General features: G+C 33.8%; 1 protein-coding gene across 6 annotated transcripts in view; it reads left to right on the forward strand.

Annotated features, from left to right (window-relative positions):
- Positions 1–27,846, forward strand: part of PDS5B (PDS5 cohesin associated factor B) — a 197,071-nt gene that overhangs the window by 60,999 nt on the left and 108,226 nt on the right. For all 6 annotated transcript variants that reach the window (XM_036831559.1, XM_036831560.1, XM_036831563.1 and 3 more), the window contains exons 2-6: positions 16,372–16,498; positions 19,295–19,498; positions 21,540–21,626; positions 21,735–21,832; positions 22,481–22,607. In XM_036831559.1, the coding sequence (XP_036687454.1) occupies positions 16,391–16,498; positions 19,295–19,498; positions 21,540–21,626; positions 21,735–21,832; positions 22,481–22,607 (624 nt within the window). In that variant the 5' untranslated portion in view covers positions 16,372–16,390. The remainder of the gene's footprint in view (positions 1–16,371; positions 16,499–19,294; positions 19,499–21,539; positions 21,627–21,734; positions 21,833–22,480; positions 22,608–27,846) is intronic.

The following is a 27,846-nucleotide window of genomic DNA, read 5'->3' on the forward strand; positions in this document are numbered from 1 at the left end:
TAATATAATGTTATATGTCAATTATATCTCAGTGCAAATTTTAAAAAAAGAAATCTTAAAATGTGGGATGATGTTATGTTTGAAGTTATATTAGATCTAGGTGTTTGACAAGAAGATTGTTTAAATTTTTTGTGCTATGAAGGAAAATGTTCTGTAAGTGATCCATAGATGCAGTGCAAAAAGAAAAAAGCTGAAAATCCAGATGAAAAATTGCCTCTGTTTTTTACAAGCAGAAGATTTAACAGTATCAGGAATCCCTAATCTTTCTGTTACGCTGTCTGCTACAGCTGCAAATGTAGGTGAAATATCTGTGAGGCTATTTTCCCCACTTTTAACAAAAAATTGAAGGCTGTCACTGGATTGCATTTTTAATTTTGCTAAATTTTTTCCTGTTAGAAGTAAGTACCTTCAAGAGCCTACATTTGAAGGGGAAAGCCTGAGCTCCAAGATTTAAGGCTGAGGAGTTTGATTATGATGATGAGAACAATTGCCAGTGGATACTGACCATGCTACTGTTTTACTAGGATTGTTGTTGTTTTGCTAATGTTCTGTTATAACCGTTATTATTAAGTGTTGATTTTGCAGAATGTGAGGTTTTTCTAGGAACACACTTGTGTTGTAACAGGTACCCGTGCTTGTCTTTTTCTCAGACCTAGCATGTCTTTGTGCTTTTGTTCATGGCTCAGTGTTTCCTCTGCCCTGAATCCTCACTTAGACACCTTATTGTCTTCCACAGCTTAGATTAAATTCCATCTCTCTGTGATGTGCTGCTGACAACTTTCTCTACTGTCTTTGATAGAATGAATTGTTCCCTCATTTGTGTTTCCTTTAAAACATTGATTTTATATGTACAAGTCAGTGATTTTTAGTCATTGCCCTCCAAACATCATTCATGTCCATTTGTAGTCACTCATTTCTCACCCCTAGCCGACAACTAATTTTCTGTTTCTACAGATTTGCCCTTTATGGATGTTTCATGTGAATCTAATCATATATGAATAGTCTTCTGTGTCTGGCTTCTTTTACTTGAATAATGTTTTTGAGGTTCGTCTTCGTTGTCTTCTATATCAGTAATTTGTTTCTTTTTACATCTGATTAGTATTCCATTGTATGGATATATCACATTTTGTTTATCCATTTACCAGTTAATAAATATTTGGATGTTTACACTTTTTGGCTATTAGGGTGCTTGTTGCTAAACTTAGTAAAAATCCCCATGGAACTTTTTCAGATGCAGGGGTTTGGGCCTGAGTACTAGGGGATTCAGTGTGCTCCAAAGATTGGAAATTATTAGGTTAAGGGAATAGGCGTTGGGAATCAGATACAGATTATTTCCAGTTTAGTTGCTGGATAACTTTAGCATAGTTGATCTCTCTGATCCTCAGTTTCCTCATTTATAAAATGGGCATAATATATAATTCATCTTATTATTAAGAATATTTGGGGAAAAAATATTTGTTGAGTGCTTTTTGCCCATCGTGTTATGCATTAGGTATACAGCAGTGAACAAAATAGGATATTTGTTCTCTTACAGTTTGTAGTTTAGAAGGGGAAACAGACATTAGAGGATAAATATTTACAGTTATGATTAAATTCTTTGAAGGAGAAGTACAGGGGTGGTGTGAGATCATGTAGTAGAGATTTAATTTAGCTTGGGCAGATTTGGGAAAGTGTCCCTGAGGAATTGACATATGAGACTTGGAAAATTAGTGTTAGTCAGGCATGAGGGGAAAGAGTGACAGAGAAGAGGAAAAGAATAGCACACACTTAGAAGGATTTTGGTTTGAAGCCTTTAAGGAATAGAGGTATGACTCGAGTGTAATGAGAAAGTGGTCAGATTAGTATATGTTGAACTTATTTTTAGGTCAGTGGGAACCTATTTAAGAGTTTTAGGTAAGGCAGTGATATGAAGAGATTAGCATATTAAGATCATTCTGGCTGCTGTATGAAGAATGAATTGGAGGTGGCTTCGATTAGGTTGTGGTGAAGTAATGGACAAGTGAAGGTGAATTCCATTTATGTTTTCAGGTAGCATTTACAGAACTTGATAATTGCTCTTAAGTGTTGAAAGAGAATTTTCAAGGGTCACTGCCAGTTTTCTGGAGGTAACAAATTGGATACAGTAAGACACCATATACAGAGAGAAGATCGAAGAAGTGTTTTTTGGAGGGGGAAGAAATTAGGAGATGATTTGTTGTTTGGTTTTGAGTTTTTTTAAGTTCAAGATGCCTTTAAGAATACCTAAGTGGAAATGTTAAGTTGGCAGTTGTATATGTGGACTGGAGTTCAGAAGAGAGCTCTTGGTGGGGTAAAGTCTTTGGAGTAGCTTTAAGAAAGCTTAGGGCTTAAGCCTTGGAAGAAAAACACATAGACCAAAAAGTGAATAGAGGGGACAGAATTGAGCTCTGATGAATTACTAATATGTAGATGTTGGATAGACGAGAAAGAAACAAAGGAGACAGTGGCCAGTAAGGTAGGAGAAAAATCAGGAAAAGGTAAAGTGTAGTAGAAACCAAAGGAAAAGTGTTTCAGGAAGGAGGCTGCTGTCAACTGTGTGTCATACTGCTCAGATAAATAAAATTAGGATTAGAAAAGTGTTCGTTTGACTTGGCAACATGGAGGGCAGTGATGACTTTTAGTTAGTTATTACTGCATAACAAATCACCCCAAAACTTAATGGCTTAAAACAACCATCATTTATTAAGCTCCCAGTTCTGCAGGGTGGCAGCTTGAGTTTTGGCTTAGCTGGGTAGTTCTACTGATCTGGGTTAGCCTTAGCTGATTCATGTGGGCTTGCTCATATATCTACAGGTAAGTGTCTGTGGTCACCTGATGGTTTGTCTGGGGCTGGGTTCGTTCATGATGATCATGGCTGGGATAACTGGGGACTCTCTCTATAGCTCTCATTTTCTACTGGGATAACTTCTGTGCTTGTGCACTTGTTAGGAGCAGAGTTCCAAGGACAGTAAGTCAATAAACTCCAAAGCACAAGCACTTTTTAAGCTTGCCAGTGTCCCAGTGACCAAAGCAAGTCCTAAGACCGTCTCAGATTCAAGGGCTGGAAAAACACTCTTCTTGATGGGAGGAGCCACAGAGTCACATTGCAAGGGTGTAGATACAGGGAAGAGAAAAATCTTTCGTTGTTTTTGAAGTCGGTCACACTGATTATGGCAAAGGCATTATTGCTGGTGATGGAGGATCCTGGAAACAAGATTGGATTAGTATGAAAAGCTAATGGGAACTGAAGAAGTGCAGATTACTTTTTGAGAAGCTTGGCTATGAAGGTAATTTGAGAGAGAAGACAGTAGCTGGAAGGGTATTTGTAGTCTAAGCAGGCATGTTGTACTTTCTTTCCCTTCCTGCCTGAATGCCTTCTGTCCACTCAAGAACAGAGTACTTATACTGAATACTGAGGGAAGGAGGATGCTGATGCTGAGGGAAGAGGAGATAACTAATGAAGTGAAAGTCTTTGAGAGACCTGTAGAGGATGGGATCCTGTGCACTTGTGAAGGGATTAGTTTTTGATGTGAGGAGGCTTACGTACTCTTTGGTAACATAAAGGAAGGAGGGAATAGGTACAAATGTAGTAGATAGGCAAGTAGATTTAGTAATGGGAGACTGGGGAAGTTTCTGTTTGACAGAGCTTCTGTTTTCTCAATGAAGTAGAGGCAGTCTGCTGATAGTGGGGGGTTGTACAAGAATGTGTGCTTGGGGTTTGATGTGAATAGAGAAAGTACATAATTTTATCCTGTCAATGAATGGGACATTGAGCTGACTACTGACTCCAAAATACCAATCATTCAGTAAATGAGAGATATTATCATTATTTATATAAAAATACTACTTTAAAGGGATTTGACAGAACACTTTGTGTTATTAGTTAGAAACTGGTGCTAGTTGAGGAGTTCTAGGGCCTGGGGCTCTTTTTCTGTCTGAACCAGTTAGTTTAATGCTACTCCTGTCTGTAACATTGATGGTTCTTAAAAAGAATGTAGGCAAGAGAGTAACCATATGTTTAACCTTTTATAAATAAACATTACCAAAAATATGAACAAAATGGGCCTGCTTTCTAAAAGGACTTCCTAAAGCGTTAAAAATTACTTTGTATTACCAGAACATATAGTAATAACTATTAAATATACTTAATTTGAATTAATAAAGATAATTCCAGCTGAATGGTGAGTTCCCATTTATATGGAAAAAAGCTTTTTGTTATAATAGTTGGAAAATATGTAAATGTAGTCTTAAGGTTATATATTTAGGGGAGAATAACGTAATTTATTTTGTCTCTTTTTTCTTAGAACACACTCTCATTAGTTTTTTAGTTGTCTCTGGCCAAGAATAAACCCAACTCCTTATACTATGTAATGACTATGTACTGGAAGGGTTGTATTTATGGAGGGCACCATCTGCTGGTTATAAGAGGTACCGGTTCTGGGAAGCCTGCCTTTTGCAATTGTCAGACTCTTCACAAAATCTTGTTTTCCTTCTAATTCCACCTTAAACCTAAAGTCCCAGGAGAAAGAACAGCTTTTCATAAACGTGGCCAAGTAGAGATTCTAGTAGTGGCTTGATTTGATTTCTGTGTCTCTGAACATGTCACATATTGGATTTTTAAGAAAAATCATCATGAAAATGGCAGATACCTGTCTTTATTCCCAGATCAATTAAAAAATGACTATTGCTATTGCTCTTACCCTTGCTCTTTAATCCAGTGAATGCTTTGTTCTTTTTTTCCATTCATTGAAAGGATCTTAAATATTTTTACTACAGTCTTTATTAGTTTCATCTTGTGAACATTTATTTACATCTGGTAATATCAGAGGGAAGAATGAAGGTTTCATTGTTTTTTTTTCCTTTCTAGGGCTGTTAGTATGATTTTTACAATTACTGATGTTTCTTTTAATTAATGATCCTTTTCTTTGAACTTATTCAGTGGTTGTGTAAACTGTTTAGTATTAGAATATTTTGTGTTTTATTTATTGTTCATTCCAGACCCCAAAATATAAATATTTATAACAACATGCATATAATGATATTTGAAATTAATATATACATATATACTATATACATTTATATGCTATATATAAATGGATTCTGAAACAGGTCAGTTTTATATAAATAATTTTTTAAGTTATCATTTTCTCATTTTCAATGTATCCGCTCTACCATAATGTATATTATTGAAATTCCACAAAGATGAATGTCAAATAATTTCTTTGACACTAACCTCAGAGGAGCAGCTATATATTAATGTATCTTTTCCCTTTGACTTCAGATAACAATTGATTAGCCTATTTCTTTCCTGTAACCTTCCTTTCTTCTTCTGCATTGCTCCCCTTCTTCTCTCTCTTTCTCCTTTCCTTTTTTCTCTTACCTTATAATTCGGTGTTCATTCCTGTTATTCTCCAGAAAGGTCTTAAAGAGATCAACTTACCAAGTCCAAGGGAGTATTTGCTGAGGTTATTTTGTACCAGTGATGTGTATTTCTAAAGTAACTAACCCTATATACCACCTCTTCATCTTCATTTTTTTTCTAGTTTAAAAAAAAACATTTTTCTATCTTTCTTGACCCTCTTTTCTTTCCTGATTTCCTTCCCCCCCATCAATATAGATATTTCTCAAAGTTCAGTCTTGGTATCTCAGCTCACCCTACACATTTTTTTTTATTGATCTTGTAAGCCCACAAAACATGAGCTATACGTGGTGCTAAAATATTTTCTGTCGTTGACTTTTCTCTAGAACTTCAGTGCTACATCTCCAGTTGCCTTGTATTCCAAACTTAATTTTTCCAAAGGCTTGATCTCTCTCTGGTTTTCCCTATCTATGTTATAATGAGGGCATATATTGTATGTGTTTTGCTTACCATTGTATTCCTCGTGCCTAGAGTGCTGTATCACACCAAGTAAAATCTCGGTAAATATTTAAGTAATTGACTTTCCAGGAACAAAGGCTTTGAATCTTGTAATCATCTTCTACTTTTCTCAAATAATCATTCATGGTCTTTGCATCAGTTTTCTTATTTTCCAGTCATTGCCTGCAGTCTGTACCTTATTAGTTCTTACCTGGAACTTTGTGGCAATTTCCTAACTAGTTTTACTGTATTTGATTTCTCCTCTGTCTAGTCTGTACTTCCTGTTGGAGCCACCATCTCTTAAAATAGTTCTGGTCATTGATTCAGCAAGTATTTCCTGAGCACCTACTTTGTTCTAGGCTCTGTAAGGATGCCTAAAATGATATATACTCTCTTTGTCTTAAAGGAGCTTACAGTCTAGTAGGAGAAACAGACATAGAAATAAGTTTACTAAATACGATGTGATAAATGCTAATTATGATATGTTCAGAGTTTGCCTAGCTGTAGGGGAAGGAGCCTAGCTCTGCCTGGAGAGGTCGGGGGAAGTTTAAGCATAGACTTGAGAGTTTAACGTACATGGAGTTTGCTTAGTAGAGAGAGGCCGGTAAGTATATCTTACTCTGAGGAAACAGCCTGTGTATATTCACAGATGTATTTCAAACCTCTGCTTATAATACCATTGCTTATAAAACTGAAGTACAAACTGAGTAACCTGCTTCTCTGTTGGCTCTATCTTTTCCTTCTTAGCTCCCTTTACTTCCTTCCACTTTTTGCTTCTGTCATGGTTTTAGACCAGTAACAAATTCTGAACTTTCTTCTCTGAGATTTATTCAAATTGTTTTCTCTGTCCTTTTGTTCTGTATATTATTAATATTTCATCCCCATCTACGTATGGAAGTGGGTTTTCTTTCAATCTTTTTTTTTCCAAGCTGGTTTTTTGTTATTTCTGTTGATAACTTCAGAATTTATTGTGATTTAATTATTTAGGGGGAATGTTTATTTCCTTTGTAGATTTTGAGATCTGTCTTAACTCATTTTGCCCTCTAGTCACTGCTAAAAACTCATGCAAGTAATAGGCACTTGATAAAGTTTTGACTATATGGATCAGTGTTGTCTACAAAGGCACCATGTCTACATTATTTAGCTGCGGTCTGTGGTCACAATCGTGTATCTGTTGTTATGGAAGATGAACAGCTTTTGCTTCTGTTGAGGTAAGGCAGAGAGACTTTCTTCTATTCCAGGTTCTGTGGAAAACTGGGAATCCTGTCACGTTTGTATTTTCCTTCCTGTGGAATGATTTGTCGCATTTGCTGAATATCTTCTTTGGTTGAAGGAACACAGACAGCTGTAGGCTTGATTCTTGCTTTTCCTAATCTGAGGTCATGAAGTTGTTCTCCTACATTATATTCTAAAAGCTTTTACATTTGCTTCAACATTTAGGTCATTAATCGACCTGGAATTCATTTTGTATATGGTGTGAGATAATGGGTACAATGTCATTTTTTTTTCCATAGAGATATGAAAGTGTCTCAGAACTTAAAAAATTTTAAACAACTTTATTGAGGAGTAATTTACATACCATAAAGTTTACTGAGATGTGCAACCATCACCATAATCGAATTTTAGAACATTTTTATCAGTCCAGTAAGATCCCTCATGCCAATTTATAATTAATCTGGCACTGGATTCTTTTTAAGCTTTCATCTTGAGCTCTCTGCAGTATCCAGTACTTTTGGCCACTTCCTTTCTTGAAACTTGGTGTGCTCCTTCCTTTCTGACAGGGCTTCCTTCTGGGTCCTCCCATCACCTCTTTGATCATTCTCAGATTGTTTTGCAAGCTCTTTTTCCTCTTCCCATTTCAAAGATGGGTCTTCTTTCATCTCTTCCTTGGCCTATCACTCTTGTCACTTTATAAAAACGTTCCTGAATGCTCTCATGTGCCCCTGGTTTTATCTATCAGTGAGGATTTCCAAATCTGTCTCTAGCTCAGACATTTCTCTGGAGACCTAACTGCCCACTGGCCATTTCTTTCTTTCTTTTTTTTTCTTCTTCTTCTTGTTCCTCCTCTCCCCCCTCCTCCTTTCTTCATTTTTTCCCCTCCCCTCTTTCTTCAGCTTTATTGAAGTAAAATTGATACACAGAAAAACCTGCACATAGTTAATGTATGCAACTTGGACATACACATAATTTGGACATACAGCCATATGCATAATATGTATACGCCTATGGTACTGTTACCACAGTCAAGGTAATAAACACAGCCATCACTTCTAAAAGTTTCCTTGTGTCCTTTTGCCTTTTTTGGGGGGTGGGGAAGGGGTAAGAAGACTTAACATGAGATCTACCCTCTTAACAAATTTTTAAGTGCATAATACCGTCTTGTTAACTATAGGTGCTGTGTTGTACAGCACATCTCTAGATCTGAATCATCTTGCATAACTGTAACTTTATATCTGTTGAATAACAACTCCTCATTTCCCCCTCTTCGCATCCCCTGGCAACCACTATTCTATTTTCTGCTTGTATAAGTTTGCCTATTTTAGATACTTCATGTAAATGGAATCATGCAGTATTTGTCCTGTGTCTGACTTAACTCACTCAGCATGTCTTCCAGGTCCATCCATGTTGTTGCAAATAGTAGGATTTTCTTTGTTTTTAAAGGCTGAATAATATTCTGTTGTATGTATACACCACTTTTTCTTTATTCATTCATCTGTTGAACATTTAGGTTGTTTCCATATTTTGGCTGTTGTGAATAATGCTGCAGTGAACATGGGTGTGCAGTTATCTCTTAGAGATCCTGATTTCTATTCTTTTGGCTATATAACCAGGATTAGGATTGGTGGATCATATAATAGTTCTATTTTTAATTTTTCAAGGAACCTCCATACTGTTCTTCCATAGTGGTTGCATCATTTTACATTCCCACCAACAATGTACAAGGGTTCCCATTTCTCCACATCCTTGCCAAAACTTTTTAAATCTTTTGTTCGTGGTTTTTTTTGGCTATCCTAACAGGTGTGAAGTGATACCTCATTGTGGTTTTGATTTGCATTTCTCAGTGGTGAAAAATGGAAAACTTTTCCTCTTAAATCAGGAACAGGACAAGGATATCCACTCTTGCCACTTCTATTCACTATAGTACTAGCAGCCCTAGCCAGAGCAAGTAGGCAAGAAAAAGAAATACAGTCGTCCCTCGGTATCTGTCAGGGATTGGTTCCAGGATCCCCCTTGGATGCCAAAATCCAAGGATGCTTAATTCCCTTGTATAAAATGGTGTAGTATTTGCATATAACAAGATTTTCCCGTATGTTTTAAATCATCTCTAGATTACTTATACCTAATACAGCATAAATTCAACATAAATAGTTGCCTGTATGTGGCAAATTCAAATTTTGCCATTTGGAACTTTCTGGAATGTTTTTGGGAATATTTTAAATCTGCGGTTGGTTGACTGTGAGGATGTGGAACTCGTGTATGAAGGGCTGACTGTAAAGGGCATGCATGTTGGAAAGGAGGAAGTAAAATTTAATCTGTTTGCAGATGACAAGATCTTATATGTAGAAAATTCTAAAGACCCTATTACAACTCTTAGAACTAATAAACAAATTCAGTAAAGTTGCAGGATACAAAGTGAACAAATCCGTTATATTTCTATGTACTAACAATGAACTATATGAAAAAGAAATTTACAAAGCAGTCCCTTCATAATAGCATCAAAAAGAACAAATTACTTAGAAATTAACAAGGAGGTAAGAGACTTATATACTGGAAACTACAGTACATTGGTGAAAGAAATAAAAGAAGACAGATAAATGGAAAGACATCCAGTGTTTATGGATTGGAAGACTTAATATTGTTAAAATATTAAGCAATATTTAGAACTTCTAATTTTGTTTTCTCCTTTTCTCACTGATGTGCCATGCCACTGTATTCATATATTACATTTCACATTGTGTGGGTCTGTTTCTGGGCTAATATTTCCCATTGATCTTTTTCTGCTCCAATACCACACCATCTAAATTACTTTAGCTTTCTAAAGGGATCTGATATCTGGTAGAAAAGTCCATTCACTGTGTTTTTCTTAAGTATTCAATATCTTGTTATTCTTGGCTTTTTGAATTTACATGTCATGTAAATTTACGAGTTTAAAAAATTAAACTTGTCATCTTTCTTTAAATATCAAAACCTGGGCTTGATTGGGATTGTAGTGACTCCATAATCAGTGTGGGAAGATTTGCTGTCGTTATAATATTTGAGACTTCTGTGAACAAGATATCTCTTTATTTATTTAAATTTTCTTTAACTTCTACCAATAAAGCTTTATGATTTTTCTCTGTAAAACACATCTTTCGTTAGATTAATTCCTGGGTAGTTTATGCATTTCAATGTGAATTGTATTTTTAAAGTTTTTGGTTGCTATTATATAAATATAATTGATTGTTGTGCATTTAAAACCTTTTTATTTTGAAATAATTATGGACATAAAGTTGCAAAAATACTACCTAGAGTCTTGTGAACCCTTCATCCATCTGCCAGTGGTGACATCTTATGTAACTTGTAGCACAATATCAAATTAGGAAATTAACATTAGCATGGTGTTGTTGATTAGATTACAGACCTTGGTTTTCTCACTTTTTTGCATGCTCGCTCGCTCTTGCTCATGCTCTCACTGTTTCTCTCTCCCTGTATGTGTATGTGTAGTTTTGTGTAGTTTGATCCCATGTGTTGATTCATTTCACCACCACTACAGTCAACATACAGAACTGTAAAGGAAATTCCCTTGTGCTACTTGTCATGCTCATCCATGCTCCTTGGCAACCACTAATCTGTCCTCAATGTCCATAGTTCTGTGATTTTTGAGGATGTTAAATAAATGGGAGCATAACTATAACCTTTTGAGATTGGCTCCTTCAGTGATAAGTTATTGCATTTATCAGTAAAACAGTTTTTTTTTTATTGCCAAGTAGTATTTCATTATGCAGATCTATCAGAGTTTGTTTAACCATTCACCCATTGATGGGCATTTTGATTACTTCTAGTTTTAAGGTATATGAACAAAGCTGCTATAAACATTCTTGTACAGATTTGTTTGAATAGAAGCTTTCATTTCTCTGGGATAAATGCCGAAGACTGCAGTTTCTGGTTTGTATAGTAAATACATGTTTAGTTTTATGAAAAACTGCCAGACTGTTTTCAATTATGGCTGTACTAGTTTACATTTCTGCCAGCAATGTGTGATAGATCCATTTTCTTTGCTTCCTTGCCTATGTTTGATATTATCACTATTTTTTATTTTAGCCGTTCTAATAGTATATAATGATATTTTATTGTGGTTTTAATTTGCATTTCCCTAATGATTAATGATGTTGAATATCTTTTCATGTGCTTATTTGCTATCTGTATATCCTATTCAGATGTCTGTTCATGTCTTTTGCCCATCCTGTAATTGGGTTGTTTGGTTTTTTATAGTATCCTTTTGAGAGTTCTAGATATAAGTCCTTTGTCATGTATGTATTTTCAATATTTTTTCCCATTCTGTAGCTTATCTTTTCATTCTCAACAGTTTTTCACAGAGTAAAAGATTTTAATTTTTGAAGTCCAATATATCAATTTTTAATTTTATGGATCTTGCTTTTGGTGTCATTTCTAAAAGCTCTTTCCCTGGCTTCAGTACTTCTTTGTAAAAAAAAAATCAGTTGGACGTGCTTGTGTGGATCTCTTTCTGGGTTGTCTGTTCTGTTCCATTGATCTGTGTGTCTGTTCTTCTGCCAAATTCACATTGTCTTGTTTACTCTGGCTATATAGGAAATTTTAAAGTTTGGTGGAATGAGTTCCTCCCACTTCATTCTAAAATTAGCTCACCTCTTCTGGTTCCTTTGTCTTCCTAGGTAAACTTTGGAATAAGCTTGTCTCTATTTATGAAAAATCTTGCTGGGATGTTGTTAGAATCCCTAAATCTATAGATCAATTTGGGGAAGAATCTTGAGTCTTTCAGTCCATGAACATAGTATATCTGTCCATTCATTTAGATCTTATGTGGGTTTTTTTCATCAGTGGTTTGTAATTTTCAGCATACCAATCCTATATATGTTTTTTTTTTTTTCTGTATATGTTTTGTTAGGTTTGCACTAAAACGTTTTATTAATGGGGGTGTAGTGATTGAAAGTAGTATTGCACTTTTAACTTTGGTTTCTGTTTCTTGGTAGTATATAGAAATAAAATTGATTTTTTATGTTGATCTTTATATCCTGTAATCTTTTTTTTTAAATTAGTTTATTTTTGACTGTTGGGTCTTCGTTGCTGTGCATGGGCTTTCTCTAATTGCAGCGAGCGGGGGCTACTCTTCGTTGTGATGTGTGGGCTTCTCATTGCGGTGGCTTCTCGTTGCAGAGCACAGGCTCTAGGTGCGCGGGCTTCAGTAGTTGTGGCGCATGGGCTCAGTAGTTGTGGCTTGCAGGCTCTAGAGCGCAGGCTCGGTAGTTGTGGCACACGGGCTTAGTTACTCTGCGGCATGTGGGATCTTCCCAGACCAGGGCTTGAACCTGTGTCCCCTGCATTGACAGGTGGATTCTTAACCACTGAGCCACCAGGGAAGTCCAATATATCCTGTAATCCTGATGAACTAGTTTTTGTTTTTTTAAGATTCCCCTGGAATTGTTTGTATAGACAGTTGTGTCATTTGGAAGTAAGGATGATTTTAGTTTTCCCTTTCCAATCTGTATGCCTTTATTTTCTTTTCCTTGCCATATTGTGCTGGCTAGGGCTTCCAGTATTATGTTGAATAAGAGTGGTGACAGCAGACATCCTTGTCTTGTTTCTGATTTTGAGAGGAATTATTCAGTCTTTGGCTGTGAAGTATTTTGTTAGCTATAGGTAATTGATGTTTGCATATTGATTTTTCTACTCTACAACCTTGTTAAACTCAGTTTTATTAATTCTGATGTTTTATCTATAAATCTTTGGAGTTTCTGTATACATAATCATGTAATCTGCAAGTAATGACTGCTTTGTTCCTTACTTTTTATCTTTATATTTGATACCTTTTTCTTCCTGTGTTGACTAGCATCTCTATTGCAGTGTCAAATAGAAGTCGTGATAGCAGGTGTGTTTTTACAGGTCAAAAGATCATCAATAAATGTGATTTATGCTGTAGGGTGTTTATAGCACCCTACCTTTCTCAGATAAAGGAAACTTTCATATAAATTTTACTTTGTTGAGCTTTTTCTTCTATTTTGTTTTATAGTCAAGAATTGATGTTGAATTCTTATCATTGTCTCTTCATTTTTGACATTATCACATGGTTTTTCTTTTTTAATCTGTTAATATGGTGAATTCAACCTTGCATTCTTTGGATTAAACCCAATCTTTTATATGTAGCTACATTTGTTTTCTCAGTATTTTATTTAAAAATACTGTATTTGTAAACACAGAAAAGATTGTTCTGTGATTTTTTTTTCCTTTTATTTTTCTCATTGGGTTTTGGTATCATGGTTATGCTAGTTAGTTACATAAAATTAGTCGGGAAGGATTCCCTTGTTTTCTAGTCCTTGGAAATATTTATATGACATTGGAATTATTTCTTCCTCAGTTATTTGATAGAACTCATTAGTAAAGTCATGTAGACTTGGATATTTGTCCTTATGGAAAGATTTATTGATTATTGGTTTTCTTTCTTAGTGGCATTTTTTCTTCTTGAGTAAATTTTGGTAAGGTATAGATTTTCTCCAGTTTGTCTAAATTTTTAAATGTTTTTATGTCAAAAATTGTAAGATTGATTGGCCTGTGATTTTTTACTTTGTTGATATTATGCTTTTTTTTTTTTTCTTTACCCCTGATCCATTGATTCTTAGAAAGCACTTTAAATTTTTAAATGTTTGGAGATTTTCTTTTTTGTTGTTGAAGTATAGCATAATTCAGAAAAGTGTAAAAATTATAAATGGCTAGCTCTGTGACTTTATACAAAGTGAAAACAATAGTGTGACCCGCATCCAGATATATAAGTAGAACATTACCTGTACCCAAGAAATATTCTCTTACTCCTCTTTCAGTTACATCTCCCACCAAAGGAATTCACTCTTCTGACTTTTAACATCATCGGCTATGTTTCCTTATTTTTGAATTCTTCTGGAAATGTAGTCATATTTTATGTATAGTGTTTTATATCTGGCTTCTTTCACCTAACTTTCTTTGTAATGTTAATCCATATTGTGTGAAGTAGTAGCTTATTCACTCTCAAAACTGTGTTGTATTTCATTGTATGACTATACTACAATATATCTTCATTCCACTGTTGATAGGTATTTTTGTTTTCTGTTTTGACTAGTATGAACGGTATTGCTATGAACATTTTTATGTCTTGTAGTGGACTCAGGTATGTGTTTCCGTTGAGTAAATACCAAGGAGTGTATCTTGGGGCCTACTTATTTATGCTTGTTAATTTATGTTTAGCTTAAGTGCTTTATTTTGTTTAGTGTTTGCATCCTTTTTTTCCATCCTTTTACTTTCAGTATCTCATATCATTATTTTAAATTGTTTCTGTAAGCTCTCTATATTGAAGTTTAAAAATCTTGATCTTTTAATGTGATCATGTACACCGTATTTACCATATTATAATATACTGATATATGTTATATATTGTTCTAAGTACTATATATAGTAACTTATTATACATTTCAAGTTTTGTTTGGCTCATTTGTCCTTATTTCACTGTATTCCTAAACATTATATTCCTTGGATGTAAACTTCAGCTTTGCAATTATATTCTTTAACCACATTGCGTGTGACATTTTGCTGTCTACTGGTTTATATTGTTGCTAGTGAGAAGTCACTATTAGTTTAAATACTGTTCCTTTGAAGGTAATATGTCTGCTATAAGGTTTTGTTTGCTTTTTTGGAATTATTATTTTGAACTTAATTCTGTTTGGCTTCTTGAATTTGTGAATTGGTATTTATGATATTCACCTCATAGAGAGGCCTCTGCCTTATTCCTCTTCTTCTGGTACTCCCATGAATCATAAGTTAAACTATTTTACTTTTTCTTTTGTGTATTGCATTTTTATGTTTCTCTGTTCTGTATTTTTGGATAATTTCCTCGGACATCTTTTGTAGTTCATTAAGTCTCATAGCTTTTCTTAATCTGCTAATAAACTCATCCATTAAGTTTTTACTTTCAATTTTTGTATTTTTTCATTTTTAGTAGGTCTTTTTTGTTCATATCTTTTAATTTACTGTATAATTTTGTATTCCTTGTAGATTTTTAAACTTATCTTTTATTTCTTTAAAATTATAAATGCATTTGACCCTTGAACAAATGAGGTTAGGAGTGCTGACCCTCCCCCAACCGCAGTTCAAAATCCATGTATAACTTTATACTTGACCCTTTATATCCACTGTTATAAACATCCACGGATTCAACCAACCATAGACTGTGTAGTATTGTAGTATTTATTGAAAAAGCTCTGTGTATAAGTGGACCCATGCAGTTCAAACCAATGTTGTTCAAGGGCCAACTGTATAGTAGTTTTCTAATCCGTTTGATGATTGTAATATTTGAAGTTTTGGGGGGGTCTGGTATTTCTGTTGGTTCTTGCTCATTGTGCCTTGCTTGCTTAGATGCTTGGTTGTTTTTGACTTGATAATGCTCATTGTCCTAGAAACATCATATGGGGATTGTTTGAAGTGTAGGATGAAGGTGCCCTTCTCTAGGAGGGCTTGAATGTACTTATATTAGGTGCTTGGGGGTGCTACCAGTTGGGGGTCACTGAGTTCTTGTGTTGAGGTTCTCTGGACTATGTAGGCAGTGTGAACCTCAGCAAATGTGTAGGCTTATGGCCAAAACTAATTAGCTGTTCCTCCCTTGTATCTGCTATTACTTTGCTCTGCTTAATACCAAGGCAGCCTTCTCCGCTGTCCCTTGTGGGTGGTAATGGCAGCATGGGCACATGTTGACTTGGTTTAATTTTCTCCTTTGCAGGTATTATCTTTTTTGGGTTGGGGTAGTATTCTACATTAATGTCAAGAGGGTCTCTGATGTTCTTCCTTGACAGGACTCTGTCCTTTTTCCATAAGATCACCAAAACTGAACTCTAGATTTGTCAGGGTTGGCAGATGCCTTCAGGGTGTAAGTGGATATAAAGTTCCATTTAGTTCTCTGGGTTCCTGAATTCTCTTAGATTTTGGCCCAAGTAATTTGTGGTGCTATTAAAAAAAATGCTGAGTGTATTTATATATATGTAAATAAGTAAGTAAATAAATAAATAAAATCACTTACAGTTTTTTTGTTGGAGGGTCAGTGCAAATAACCTGGCTTGCCACTAATGGAAATGAACGTAAAAATAAAATTTAAAAAATTGGGGAAATATTCAGTAAAATGATTTTCATTAATTAGATAAGTGAATTACTATAAATTAGGAAGTAGTTATAATTTTTTGTAGGGAGAGACTCCTTTCCATGTTTATTATGAATGTTGTTAATACTTATTTTTTGGTTTGCATCTAATAGTTTTCTCGTTTTAGGGGTAAAAATATTTCCATCATGGCTCATTCAAAGACAAGGACCAATGATGGAAAAATTACCTATCCTCCTGGTGTCAAGGAAATCTCAGATAAAATATCTAAAGAGGAAATGGTGAGACGGTTAAAGGTGAGTAAAATTGGGTTATGTCCTTTGGACATCCGTTTAGGATAAGCAGAGTTGTGGGAGGACACCTGTGGAAATCACATAGAGCTGTATCTTGTTAGGGCAACTTCAAGCAAATCAAAGCAGAAAATGTCTCATGGCCAAACTAATTAGCTGTAATTAGGAGCTAAGAGAGTGGAGTAGATAAAGAACTGTAGGGTTTCCTTAGCTATTGTTAATGGGAGCGCAATTAGAAAGGTGAAGCTTAGATTTTCTAGGACTGCCTCTACTTGGGTATAAAGAACAAATCCACAATACACTTATACTCATTATTATCTGTAGAAAGTTGTCTCCTTCTCCTATATCTCATTTATTTTATAAAAGCAACCATTTTAATTTGAGACAAGAAATTTTAATTCTTCTGAATACTAAGGCTGTATTTTACTTTCCTGTATTTTGAAAGTAGGTTAAAGAGCTTTACTTTTAGCTCTCTGCTTCTGATGTGCAGCAGTGAGTCAAGATTGATGGTGAACTTCCATTTGTGAGGCAGTCACTGTATGGTTAGACTCTCTTCATATTTGTTTGAATAATGTTTCTTCTTTGTCTTCGAGGCAGTGATAGTCTCCGTAATTATAATGGTTAAAAGAGCAGAGTGGCCAAGAAGATTGTTAAGCTGATTAGTTCAGATGGTCTTTATTTTTGAGCATTTTTTTCAGTTCAATGTTGTATCTACCTAGACATGTTGCTTGTTATATTAGTATCAATATTTACCTGTATTTCAAGTGTAAAAGACTTGCCTTAATTAATCATTGAAGGCCCAGGAGCCTTAAAGTACTACTTTATTGCTGCATGGTTTATTTATTAGAGGAAAAAGACCCTAATATTATTATAAGTTTCACATAAAGTCTTAGTATTATATCCTGTGCATAAAGTATTAGAATGTCAGATATAAGGTGTTTATTGTTCAAAGCAAAAGACATCTTTGAGCAGATTAAATTTACCAGTATGTGGATATTTTATCTAGTTGGGAATTGTGTATATTTTATTAAAAATGGTTAAGCTACAAACTCTAGATATGACATTTTTCATTTCTATGTATTTAGAGTTTCTTGACCTATTAAGTTTTTAGAGAAAGAATACATTTATTTCCTCAGATTTTTTATATTTCAGCAATGATATCATCCTTATTGTTTGCTAAGAAGTGAACATTAAACACAGGCAGAGACTATATTTACAAGCTTTTAGCATTTAGTGTCTTTTATGGATGTTATTTTCTCAGACATCTTTTTTTAATTTAGAGGACTCATATATGAGTTATTCGTGAGTTTTATAACACCATTTGAGTTGGTCACAGTATTGAGGAATTCCCATTATTCTAGCCCTTGAATAAACTTTATTGATAGTTTTGGTGGAATGATTTCCACAGTGCTCACATTTAGTGCTTGTAGTAAGCTTTCATTATTTTGTAGACATTTCTGCTAAGCAATAATCTGGTTACTTTTCTTCTTTTTTTTTTTCTTGATTTACACTTCCCACTGTTTTTAGCAACCGTCTTGGAGAAATATAGGAAGGATTTAATGTGGGATGATGGTAATTTTTGATATGTACAAGTACAGGTATAAGTTTTATAAGTTATAAAAACTTGTTAATATGTAAAGTGTCATTGTTTATATAATTTATAGAATTTCTTATAACATTTTATTCAAAATATACTTAATCTCTCACTCTTGTGAAGCGATTCCAGGGAAAGAAAGAGTTCCTTGCATATAGCTCTTTTTTTTTTGTCTTTTTTCGTAATCCATCAAAGCCATCAAAGCATATATCTTAAAAGTAATAAAATTTAAAAGTTAGGAGAGTAGCCCTGGACATAGTACCCTTAAACTAATTGTAGGGTCAGACTGGAAAGATAAGTCTACTGATGGTTCTGGCCTCTGGTGTAGTAGAACTGAGGGTCTGCTCTGTGAGGAACACTGTTACCCACAGCTGCTCTGAGAATTCAGTAATACATTGGGCAATTCATTACTCAGAAGTCTAACTCTACGGCAGAGTGTAAATCCATGCAGTATGTCTCAAAGACCAAGTCCAGCCCTACTTGTTGATTAGTATTTGTAGCGCCACCTAGTGGATGCCAGATGGTCACCTTTGCATTAGAGTTGTGTTTAAATGTCCCTGACGAGTTCAGCAATTTTGTCAAGTCTTATGTGAAGTAGGAATAGTACAGACTGAGGCTTCCTTGTGACTGCTGATACTAAAATTAGAGAAAGCTCTTCACAGAATTCAAACTATATGATTTTTCACCATTGTTGTTTCCATCCCACTTCTTTTATGTAAATGTTTGCTTTCTTCTGCTCACTCCATACATGCCATTGAGTCCTACTAATGAAATGACCATATCATATTCTCTTTAACTGTGGTACAAGAAATATTTAATTGGATGCTACAGTAGTTACTTCATGGTAGCTTTTTAATGTTTAGGGATGCATCTTTGTCATCCTTTCTTGAATCTGTTTATATATTCTTTTTTAGCTCAGTGTTGTAAAAGTGAGACTGGAAGTACTATGTTAAGCTACTTCTAAACTTTTAAAATCTGGTTAGCAGGTGTGATGGGTAAATGAAAAGTATTTTATTTAGTCTTTTAAAGAAAATTTGTACTTACCCTATAGTTCAGAAAGGTCTTGTTCTCTCAGATAGATACTTCTGGGGGAAACATGAAAGTGTATTTATTGGAAGTTAACCTTTGTAATTAATATGGCTTTTATTTCAAATGAATATATTTTTACATGGAGGATTTCATTATTTGATTATTTTGTTTTTATATAGATGGTTGTGAAAACTTTCATGGATATGGACCAGGACTCTGAAGAAGAAAAGGAGCTCTATTTAAACCTAGCTTTACATCTTGCTTCAGATTTTTTCCTCAAGCATCCTGATAAAGATGTTCGATTACTGGTAGCCTGCTGCCTTGCTGATATTTTTAGGATTTATGCTCCTGAAGCTCCTTACACATCCCCTGATAAATTAAAGGCAAGTACTGATTAAAAGAAGTGCCAAGATTGACTGATACTTTATCTTTCTGACTAAAATGGGAATTGAAGTATTTAGATTATTTCTTTGGATTCTTTGACATTAGCTGCAGCAGTCTTTTGTTAAACTATTGTACTTCTGTTTTCTGTAGAATTTCCTCCCCCCCCATTAGTATTTAATTTTGTAAAACAATATCTGATCTTCAGAATAAGAAGTTGATTAGTAAAGTGTTTTCTATACTTTTTTTTTTTTTTTTTTTTTTGGCCACGCCACACAGCTTATGGGATCTTAGTTCCCTGACCAGGGACTGAACCTAGGCCACAGTAGTGAAAGCGCCGAGTCTTAACCACTGGCCCGCTAGGGAATTCCCTATACTTTTTATATTATGTCATCATTAGTGGTATTTCTCTATCAGTTGGGGACACTTCCTTTTCCTTTTTAAAAATTCATATTGAAGACCATGTTCATTATTTAAAACACAGTATTTAGTGTAAATCTGAATTTATAATATATGAATCCTAATTCACTTAATGTAAGGTGTGATGTGAATTGTTTTGAAGAAAATACAATGAACAAAATTTTAATGAAAGGTAGAAAGCACACTTAGTACTTGGTTATGGTATTTGTAAGTAAAGGCATGTGAATGAAATAATTTTTAAAAGATGAGAAAAGAAGGGGAATAGCATGATTAATCCAGTGGGTAGAAAGCATGAAAATAAGTAGAGCTGTGCAAAAATTTATTGAATACGGCAAGTTAGAAGAAAATTAGAAAAGCCAACAATAATAAAAGATAATTGTGGAAACCGTTGGTTAGGAAATGAGTCCCTAGGAAGATTACCCAGTATGGAACAAAAAGAGAATTTAGGTTTATTTTATTTAACAAATATTGATGTTAGTTATATGTCAGGAACTGGGTTTACCTTGGTGAAAAACAACCCAGACTCGGTTCTTGAACTCAGGGAGTTGCTTCTTAAAAACTGGAGTGATTGTTATTGTCATCAGAAAACCCTTTTTATATACCCAGCTTCATGTTTAGGTCAGTGCTTGTTAGAGAGATGATCAATGAATATTGTCCAGGTAGAGTCAGTACAGCAGTTGTTCTCTCTTAGTCAAACCAGAAAGGGTTCGTTCATGGAGAACATATTTTATACAGTACTACTAACAAAGTAACTTTCTTTTTTTAAAGTAACCATTTTTGAAGGATGTACTTGTGATAGTATTTTTCTTGAAAAGCTACTCAGTAATCTGCATTTTCTATTTCTTCCCTTTTAAGAAATGCTTGTTTATCGTTTTACTTACAAGGGAAACATTTTTTTCTTTTTTCTTTTTGATTGATTAGCATGCTTCCTTTGTAGAATTAACTTTAATAATTTTAACCTTTTCCAAATTTTTCAAAACTATCTTCATAAAAATTTGACTCAAAGTGATATTGAACTTATCTTTACCCAGGTATAAAGGGGTGTGCAGTAAAAAACCAAAAGCAAGAGATGGGGATAGATTGATAAATGGTAGGGAAAAACAAGTAGTTATAATGACAAGGTAGGAAGCTTGACAAGTTAACTTCTGTGGGTCTTTAAAAAATTTTTAAGCTTCTGCAATCTATTGTCTCCTCACTTGGTGATTTTATTTTGGAATTTCAAGTTTCCTAAACCATGTGCTTGCTATATAATTACCATATATAGTGCTATTCCAGCAAACCTGATCAGTTCAGCTCTCAGTCATTGCAACCTGTTTGTTCTAATGACAGCATAAATTTTAGTTTACTCCATTTTCAGGTCTGTTTTTTTTAACCTACAGTAAGGTGTTTTTCTTTCTGTACTTTAAGATCATAGTAAATGATTTACCGTTTTCCTTTAAAGGGCAGTAAGATATTTGGTGTTTTCATGATGATGCACATTTAAAAAATTCCAGTCAAGTAGAATTTTTTTAAACTGGTTCTTTATAATTTATCATGATAGATACACATGAGTGCTGAATTATCTTTAGGAATTTAGTGGATATTTTCATAATCTAAACAAAACTTTGTCTTTTTTTTTTTAAGGATATATTTATGTTTATAACAAGGCAGTTAAAGGGGCTAGAGGATACAAAGAGCCCACAATTCAATAGGTATTTTTATTTGCTTGAGGTAAGCAATATATTCTATCTTGAGATGACATTTTAAACTGGGTTTTGTGCTTGTATACTTTTACTAATTAAAATCTTACCCTTTTCCTTTTTTATGTCTTATTTTTAGAACATTGCTTGGGTCAAGTCATATAACATATGCTTTGAGTTGGAAGACAGCAATGAAATTTTTACCCAATTATACAGAACATTATTTTCAGTTATAAAGTAAGTTTACTTTACAAAGAGTATAATCTTTTTTTAAATGTAAAGAATTTTTAACTTACAGGTGAATCTGCATAAACTGTGTTTACTATGATGAATATTGGAAGGCTAAGAGTTATAACTTAAGAACTCATTAACATGATTTTTATAGATGTTTTGACAATGAATACAACTTAATTCTGTACTGTAGAGAATAATATAAGAGTGGCATAAGGTAATCTATAGCCAATATAAAAATATTTTTTGGATTATATTATTTTCTTTTATTTAAATCACATATTACTGACTCCTTAATTCATGTGAATAGTTGAGTTCTTTGTGTATTCCTTAAATTTATCTACTAGAATTAACTTCTGCAAAGTAGTTTGATTTTCTGAATTTAAGGCAAAACTAAAGTTGCATTTGATTTAATTACTTTTGATTGTGAGACTGGTAAAAATTAGGAAAAAGTAGCCCTGGAAATGTAATTTAAAAAATATTTTGGATGCTATTGTAAGATTTGGAAGAGAGGGAAGCTTTAAATGAATATGTAGAATTTGATTTAATTAATACCTGAGTATCATTTTAAAATAAAGTATAATGTTCTATGTTATGATTAAATGTTATAAATTTCAGATATACTTTAAATGAAATATCAATTTTGAATTTCAGCAACGGCCACAATCAGAAAGTTCATATGCATATGGTGGATCTCATGAGTTCTATTATTTGTGAAGGTGATACAGTATCTCAGGAGCTTTTGGATACAGTTTTGGTAAATCTGGTACCTGCCCATAAGGTAAGTAGCAATATATATTGAAATATATCAAAAGCCTGTTAATATTAGGGTCCAGAATTTGCTTACGTTTAAAATGCAATTTATCCTGCTTTATAGTTTTGGAGGCTTTTATTGATTAATATTAATGAACATCACTTGTGTTTAATAAAACATGATACACTTATTAGTCACTAATTAAATGAAGAGATAACAGATTTAGTACATGTGATAAAGTATCTGTAATAACTCAGTTTTGTATAGGATTATGTTTCAAGGAACACATTAATAGCTACTTTGATGCTATTATGTAACTTTATATGTTGGGAGTTGCACAACCAAATAAGGCCTTAGGTAAAAGACAGTGATAGTGTAGATGGCGGGGAGGGGTGAAATTAAAAGGGAAGTCTTTACTAACTTGGAGAAAAAGATATGTTGATGACACAAGTATTTCTTGCCTGGGTGATATTAATCAAGTTGTGTGTGTGTTGTGTGTGTTTTTGTGTGTTTCGTTCTTTGAAAATGACTAACACTCTAGTAAGCAGTTGGAAATATGGTTCTGTGATTCACTAGTATAAAGGTCTCTGTAAAATTAAGACCTTTTTGGAAAGATATAACTTAAATTTATAGCTACACAGCCTTCACAGAAATAATGCTTCATTAAAAATGACCTCATAATCCAAAATTTCCAAACTTTTAAGAAGTCCATCAATACTGAAAATCAGATACTAAGTAAAAATTCAGATAATATATTTATTAGATAAAAATACTAAATACCTTTAAAAGGATTAAAGATAACAATTTTATGTTTTAATATCTAGAAGCATAAGAGTTAAAAAGTATGATAGCTAGATATATGAAAGGAGAAGAAGGTACGGTTAGAAAAAAAAGTAGAAATGAAAAATGTTCATAGAAATCAAAATATTTTTTGGATTATAAAAGATATTTAGAGAACTAGGAGATAGATCTGAGGAAATTGTACAGATGCAGTGAGATAAAGTTAAGGAAAACATAACAATAGAATGAAAAGGTCCAATATATTTAAAAGTGATGCAGAACACCGAGTAAGAATGGAGAAGAGATGATATTCAAGTAGATATTTGCTTAAAATTTTCTAGAACTGATGAAAAGCGTAAATTTATGAGTTAGGTAACAAAAGTGTCATGAATAAATAAAAATAAATCCCAGTGTAGGCATATCCTGGAGAATTTGTAGAATGACAAAATAGAAATAATCTATAAAGCATCCAGAGGGAAAAGACATATCCCTTACCAAGGAATAAACATTAAACTGATTGCTGACTTCTCAGTAGCAAGGATAGATGCCAGAACATAATGGACCTATATTTCCAAAGTACTGAGATAAAATAACTGTATATGCATGCACACAGTTGCTATCCAGTTTGAGTGAAATTAAGACATTAAATATACAACTTGTCAATAGATTCTTCCTGAAAGAACTACTATTTGAGTACTTTAGAATAATGGAAATTGAACTTGAAAGAAGTGAAGTGTAAGAAGTATTGGTGAATAATGAAATGCTCTAAATAAGAACTGATATATAAAACAAAAACAGTAGCAATAATAATTATAATGATTATTTAAAAGGATTTTAACAAAATGGTCCTAAACCACTGGATAAAAATAACATGTAAGATTGAATGGCTTGGGCTTCCCTGGTGGCACAGTGGTTGAGAGTCTGCCTGCCAATGCAGGGGACACAGGTTCGAGCCCTGGTCTGGGAAGATCCCACATGCCGCAGAGCAACTAGGCTTGTGAGCCACAATTACTGAGCCTGCGCGTCTGGAGCCTGTGCTCCGCAACAAGAGAGGCCGCGATGGTGAGAGGCCCGCGCACCGCGATGAGGAGTGGCCCCCGCTTGCCGCAACTGGAGAAAGCCCTCGCACAGAAACGAAGACCCAATGCAGCCATAAATAAATAAATAAATAAATTAATTAATTAAAAAAAAAAAAGATTGAATGGCTTACTAGAGTCGAGGAGTGATATGATCTTGCTGATGATCAGGAGTATAGAGCTTTTGATTTACTTTGAAATTTATTATTTTTTTAAAATTAATTTATTTTTGGCTGTGTTGGGTCTTTGTTGCTGTGTGCGGCCTTTCTCTAGTTGTGGTGAGCGGGGGCTTCTCTTCATTGCAGTGCGTGGACTTCTCATTGTGGTGGCTCCTCTTGTTGCAGAGCACAGGGTCTAGGTGCATGGTCTACAGTAGTTGTGGCACACGGGCTCAGTAGTTGTGGCTCGTGGGCTCTAGAGTGCAGGCTCAGTAGTTGTGGTGCATGGGCTTAGTTGCTCTGCGACATGTGGGAGCTTCCCAGACCAGGGCTCGAACCCATGTCCCCTGCATTGGCAGGTGGATTCTTAACCACTGCACCACCAGGCAAGTCCCCGACAGGTGGGTTCTTAACCGCTATGCCACCAGGGAAACCCTACTTTGAACTTTAAATGAAGTATTCATGTTAAAATTTTAAGGATTACAATGCAAGGAAGAATTACAATAAATGTAAATGGCCCAAATTTACTACTTCAGGTTGTCAGATTAGATTAAAAATAATCCAACTGGTCATTGTTAATAAGAGATACAAAAATACTGTCACAAAAAGGTTGTCACTAAAAGGATGGAAAAAAGATTTGCTGTGCCAGGCACATACTAACTGAAGGAAAGCTGAAGTAACTTGTATTGATTTTAGATGTTACAGTCTTTACCAAGTAAAGAAGGGTGTTATACAACGATAAGTTTTAGTTCTCAGGAAGATGCCTAAACTTGTATTCACATAGGCTGAAAATATATAAAGCATACATTGAAAGAATTATAGGGAGAAACAAACTCACAATTTGGTGGGCCATTTTAATACATTTCCAATTGATTATAAATCAAATAGACCAACAGTTCTTGAGGATTTTAAAACACAAAACTAACAAGCCTGTAGCACTCATAATTAATCTGTCAAAAGAGTAAATCATGATGGCAGTTATAAGAAATTTAGAAATGATAATTAAAATGATACATATTAAAACCTGTGGGATTCACAGTGACATTTCAGAAAAACCTAAAGTTGGTACTTCGAAAAGTATATTAAATAGGCATACCCTTGGCAGTTTGAATCAGAAAAAGGGAGACGGTATTAATATACAGTTTTAGAATGAAATGAGGAACAGCAGGCATTAAAAAGATCAAAAATTCCATGAACAGTATTTTATGCTAACATATTTGGAGTTGGACAAAACAAATTTCTAGAAGTTAAAACTTGCCAATTTTTCTCAAGAGAGAAAATCTTGAATATCCTTTAACCAATAAAAGAAATTTAACTGGTTTTAAAAACTATATCCATAAAACAAACAAAAATCTTTCCTCCCAAACAACAATGCCAGTAATAATAGCAACAGCAGCAGAACTCAAACCAAGCATGAAGGAACTTAAACTCATCACCAGGAGATTTCTATTAATCATTTAAGTGCCATATAATCCTGATATTCAGCAAACCTTTTCAGATTATAGAAGAGGAAGGCATGCTCCACAATTCACATTATGAGCAGAATATAGTCTTCATAGGGAAAACGAGAGAAAACCAAGTTCAAGAAAGGAGGGTAATAGGCTAATTTAATTTATAATACATTCATGTAAATCCAATATAAAATAATAGTGGACACTATCCAGAATGATATAAAGTAATATTGGTAATGAGCAAACTGGCTAAATTTTAGGAATTCAAAGATGGATTAACATTAAAAAATATTTGTGGAAATTAACAGAACAAAGAGAAAAAATATCAATAGATGTATAAGAAAACCATTTGATAAAATTCAGTATAACTTATGATAAAAAATATTAACATATTTGAAATAGAAAGGAACTTCCTTAAATTGATAAGGTTATGTATGATACTGCACTTAATGGTGAAATGCTGAAACATTTTCTTTGAAGTTAGGAACATTGTCAAGATGTCACTTCTACTCAGGAGAAAGTCAAGTATGCTATTTCGAATCAGCATTAACTAGAATCCTTAAGTTAGAGGAGTAAAAGAAGACAAAAGATAAAAGGATTAGAAAGAAGAAACAAAACTGAAATTATTTGCAGATGTTATGACTGCCTGTGCAGAAAACACAAAACAGTGTACAGATTAGTTTCTAGAACAAATAAGAAAATTCTGCAAAGTTGCTAGATATAAGATCAGTATATAAAAATCTGTTAGTATAATTTCAAAAAATTTTTATTTGTAGCTTTAACAAAGACTTGAGCTACTTAGAAATTTATTAACAATGTGCATGACCTTAATGTTCAAAATTATTACAGTTGTTGGAGAAGTGTAAGAGACGACTTAAACATGTTGCATGATTTGTTATGTTTATGTGATGGGAAACTCAGTATCACAGTAATTTCATTCCTCTGCATACTAATAGATAACCTAATCAAAATAGAAATTGTGAATGTGTATTGCGTGTGTATATGTACATGTATGTGTAGTTTGACAAATTGGTTTTCGAATAAGAATAAGAAAGCGGGGACTTACTTACCTGGTGTTAAGACATTATTTCCATATGCCCCTTTGACTGTAATCAGGCAGTAATAGACAAAGGGACATATGGAAGTAATGGAAAATTTACAAATGGGTACATGGTTGTATAGAAACTTGAGAGTGTGAGTATTACAGGGAAGTCATTGGAGGGAATAATGGACTTGAATATCCGTATGGAAAATAATATAAGATTCTTATTTCACACCATGCATAAAAATAAATTATGGGCAGAATAAAGATCTAAATCTGAAAAGCAAATCTTTGAAATTTTATTTGAAAATATAAAACAACAAATTAACCTCAATATAGAAAAGAATTTAAAAAATATAGAGAGAGCACAAGCCAAATAGGAAAAGATTGATATATTTGGTTATATTAAAATGAAAACTTTTGTATGTCCTAAGATACCATAAGCATTGTAAAAACATAGGTATAGGCTCTAAGATATGTTGTGCATGTAATTGGCAAATGTTTAGTGTATAGAGAAACTCTACAAATAAGAACAAGACAAAACAGCTCATTTGAAAAATGGCAAAGGTAGTATTTATAGAAAATTATTTCTTATATGCACAAGGAGGCATGTATCAGTACAAGACAGTTTAATGTATATGAATAGGAGAATGAGTAAATAAGCTGTAGCATATTATATATGAAAATACTAAGCAGGAGTTACATATTAATGAAATGATACAATACAAAGCATCAATGCAGATAAATCTAAAAATACGC

Source organism: Balaenoptera musculus, chromosome 18 (assembly GCF_009873245.2).
Source record: "Balaenoptera musculus isolate JJ_BM4_2016_0621 chromosome 18, mBalMus1.pri.v3, whole genome shotgun sequence".
Taxonomy (NCBI): Eukaryota; Metazoa; Chordata; class Mammalia; order Artiodactyla; family Balaenopteridae; genus Balaenoptera; species Balaenoptera musculus.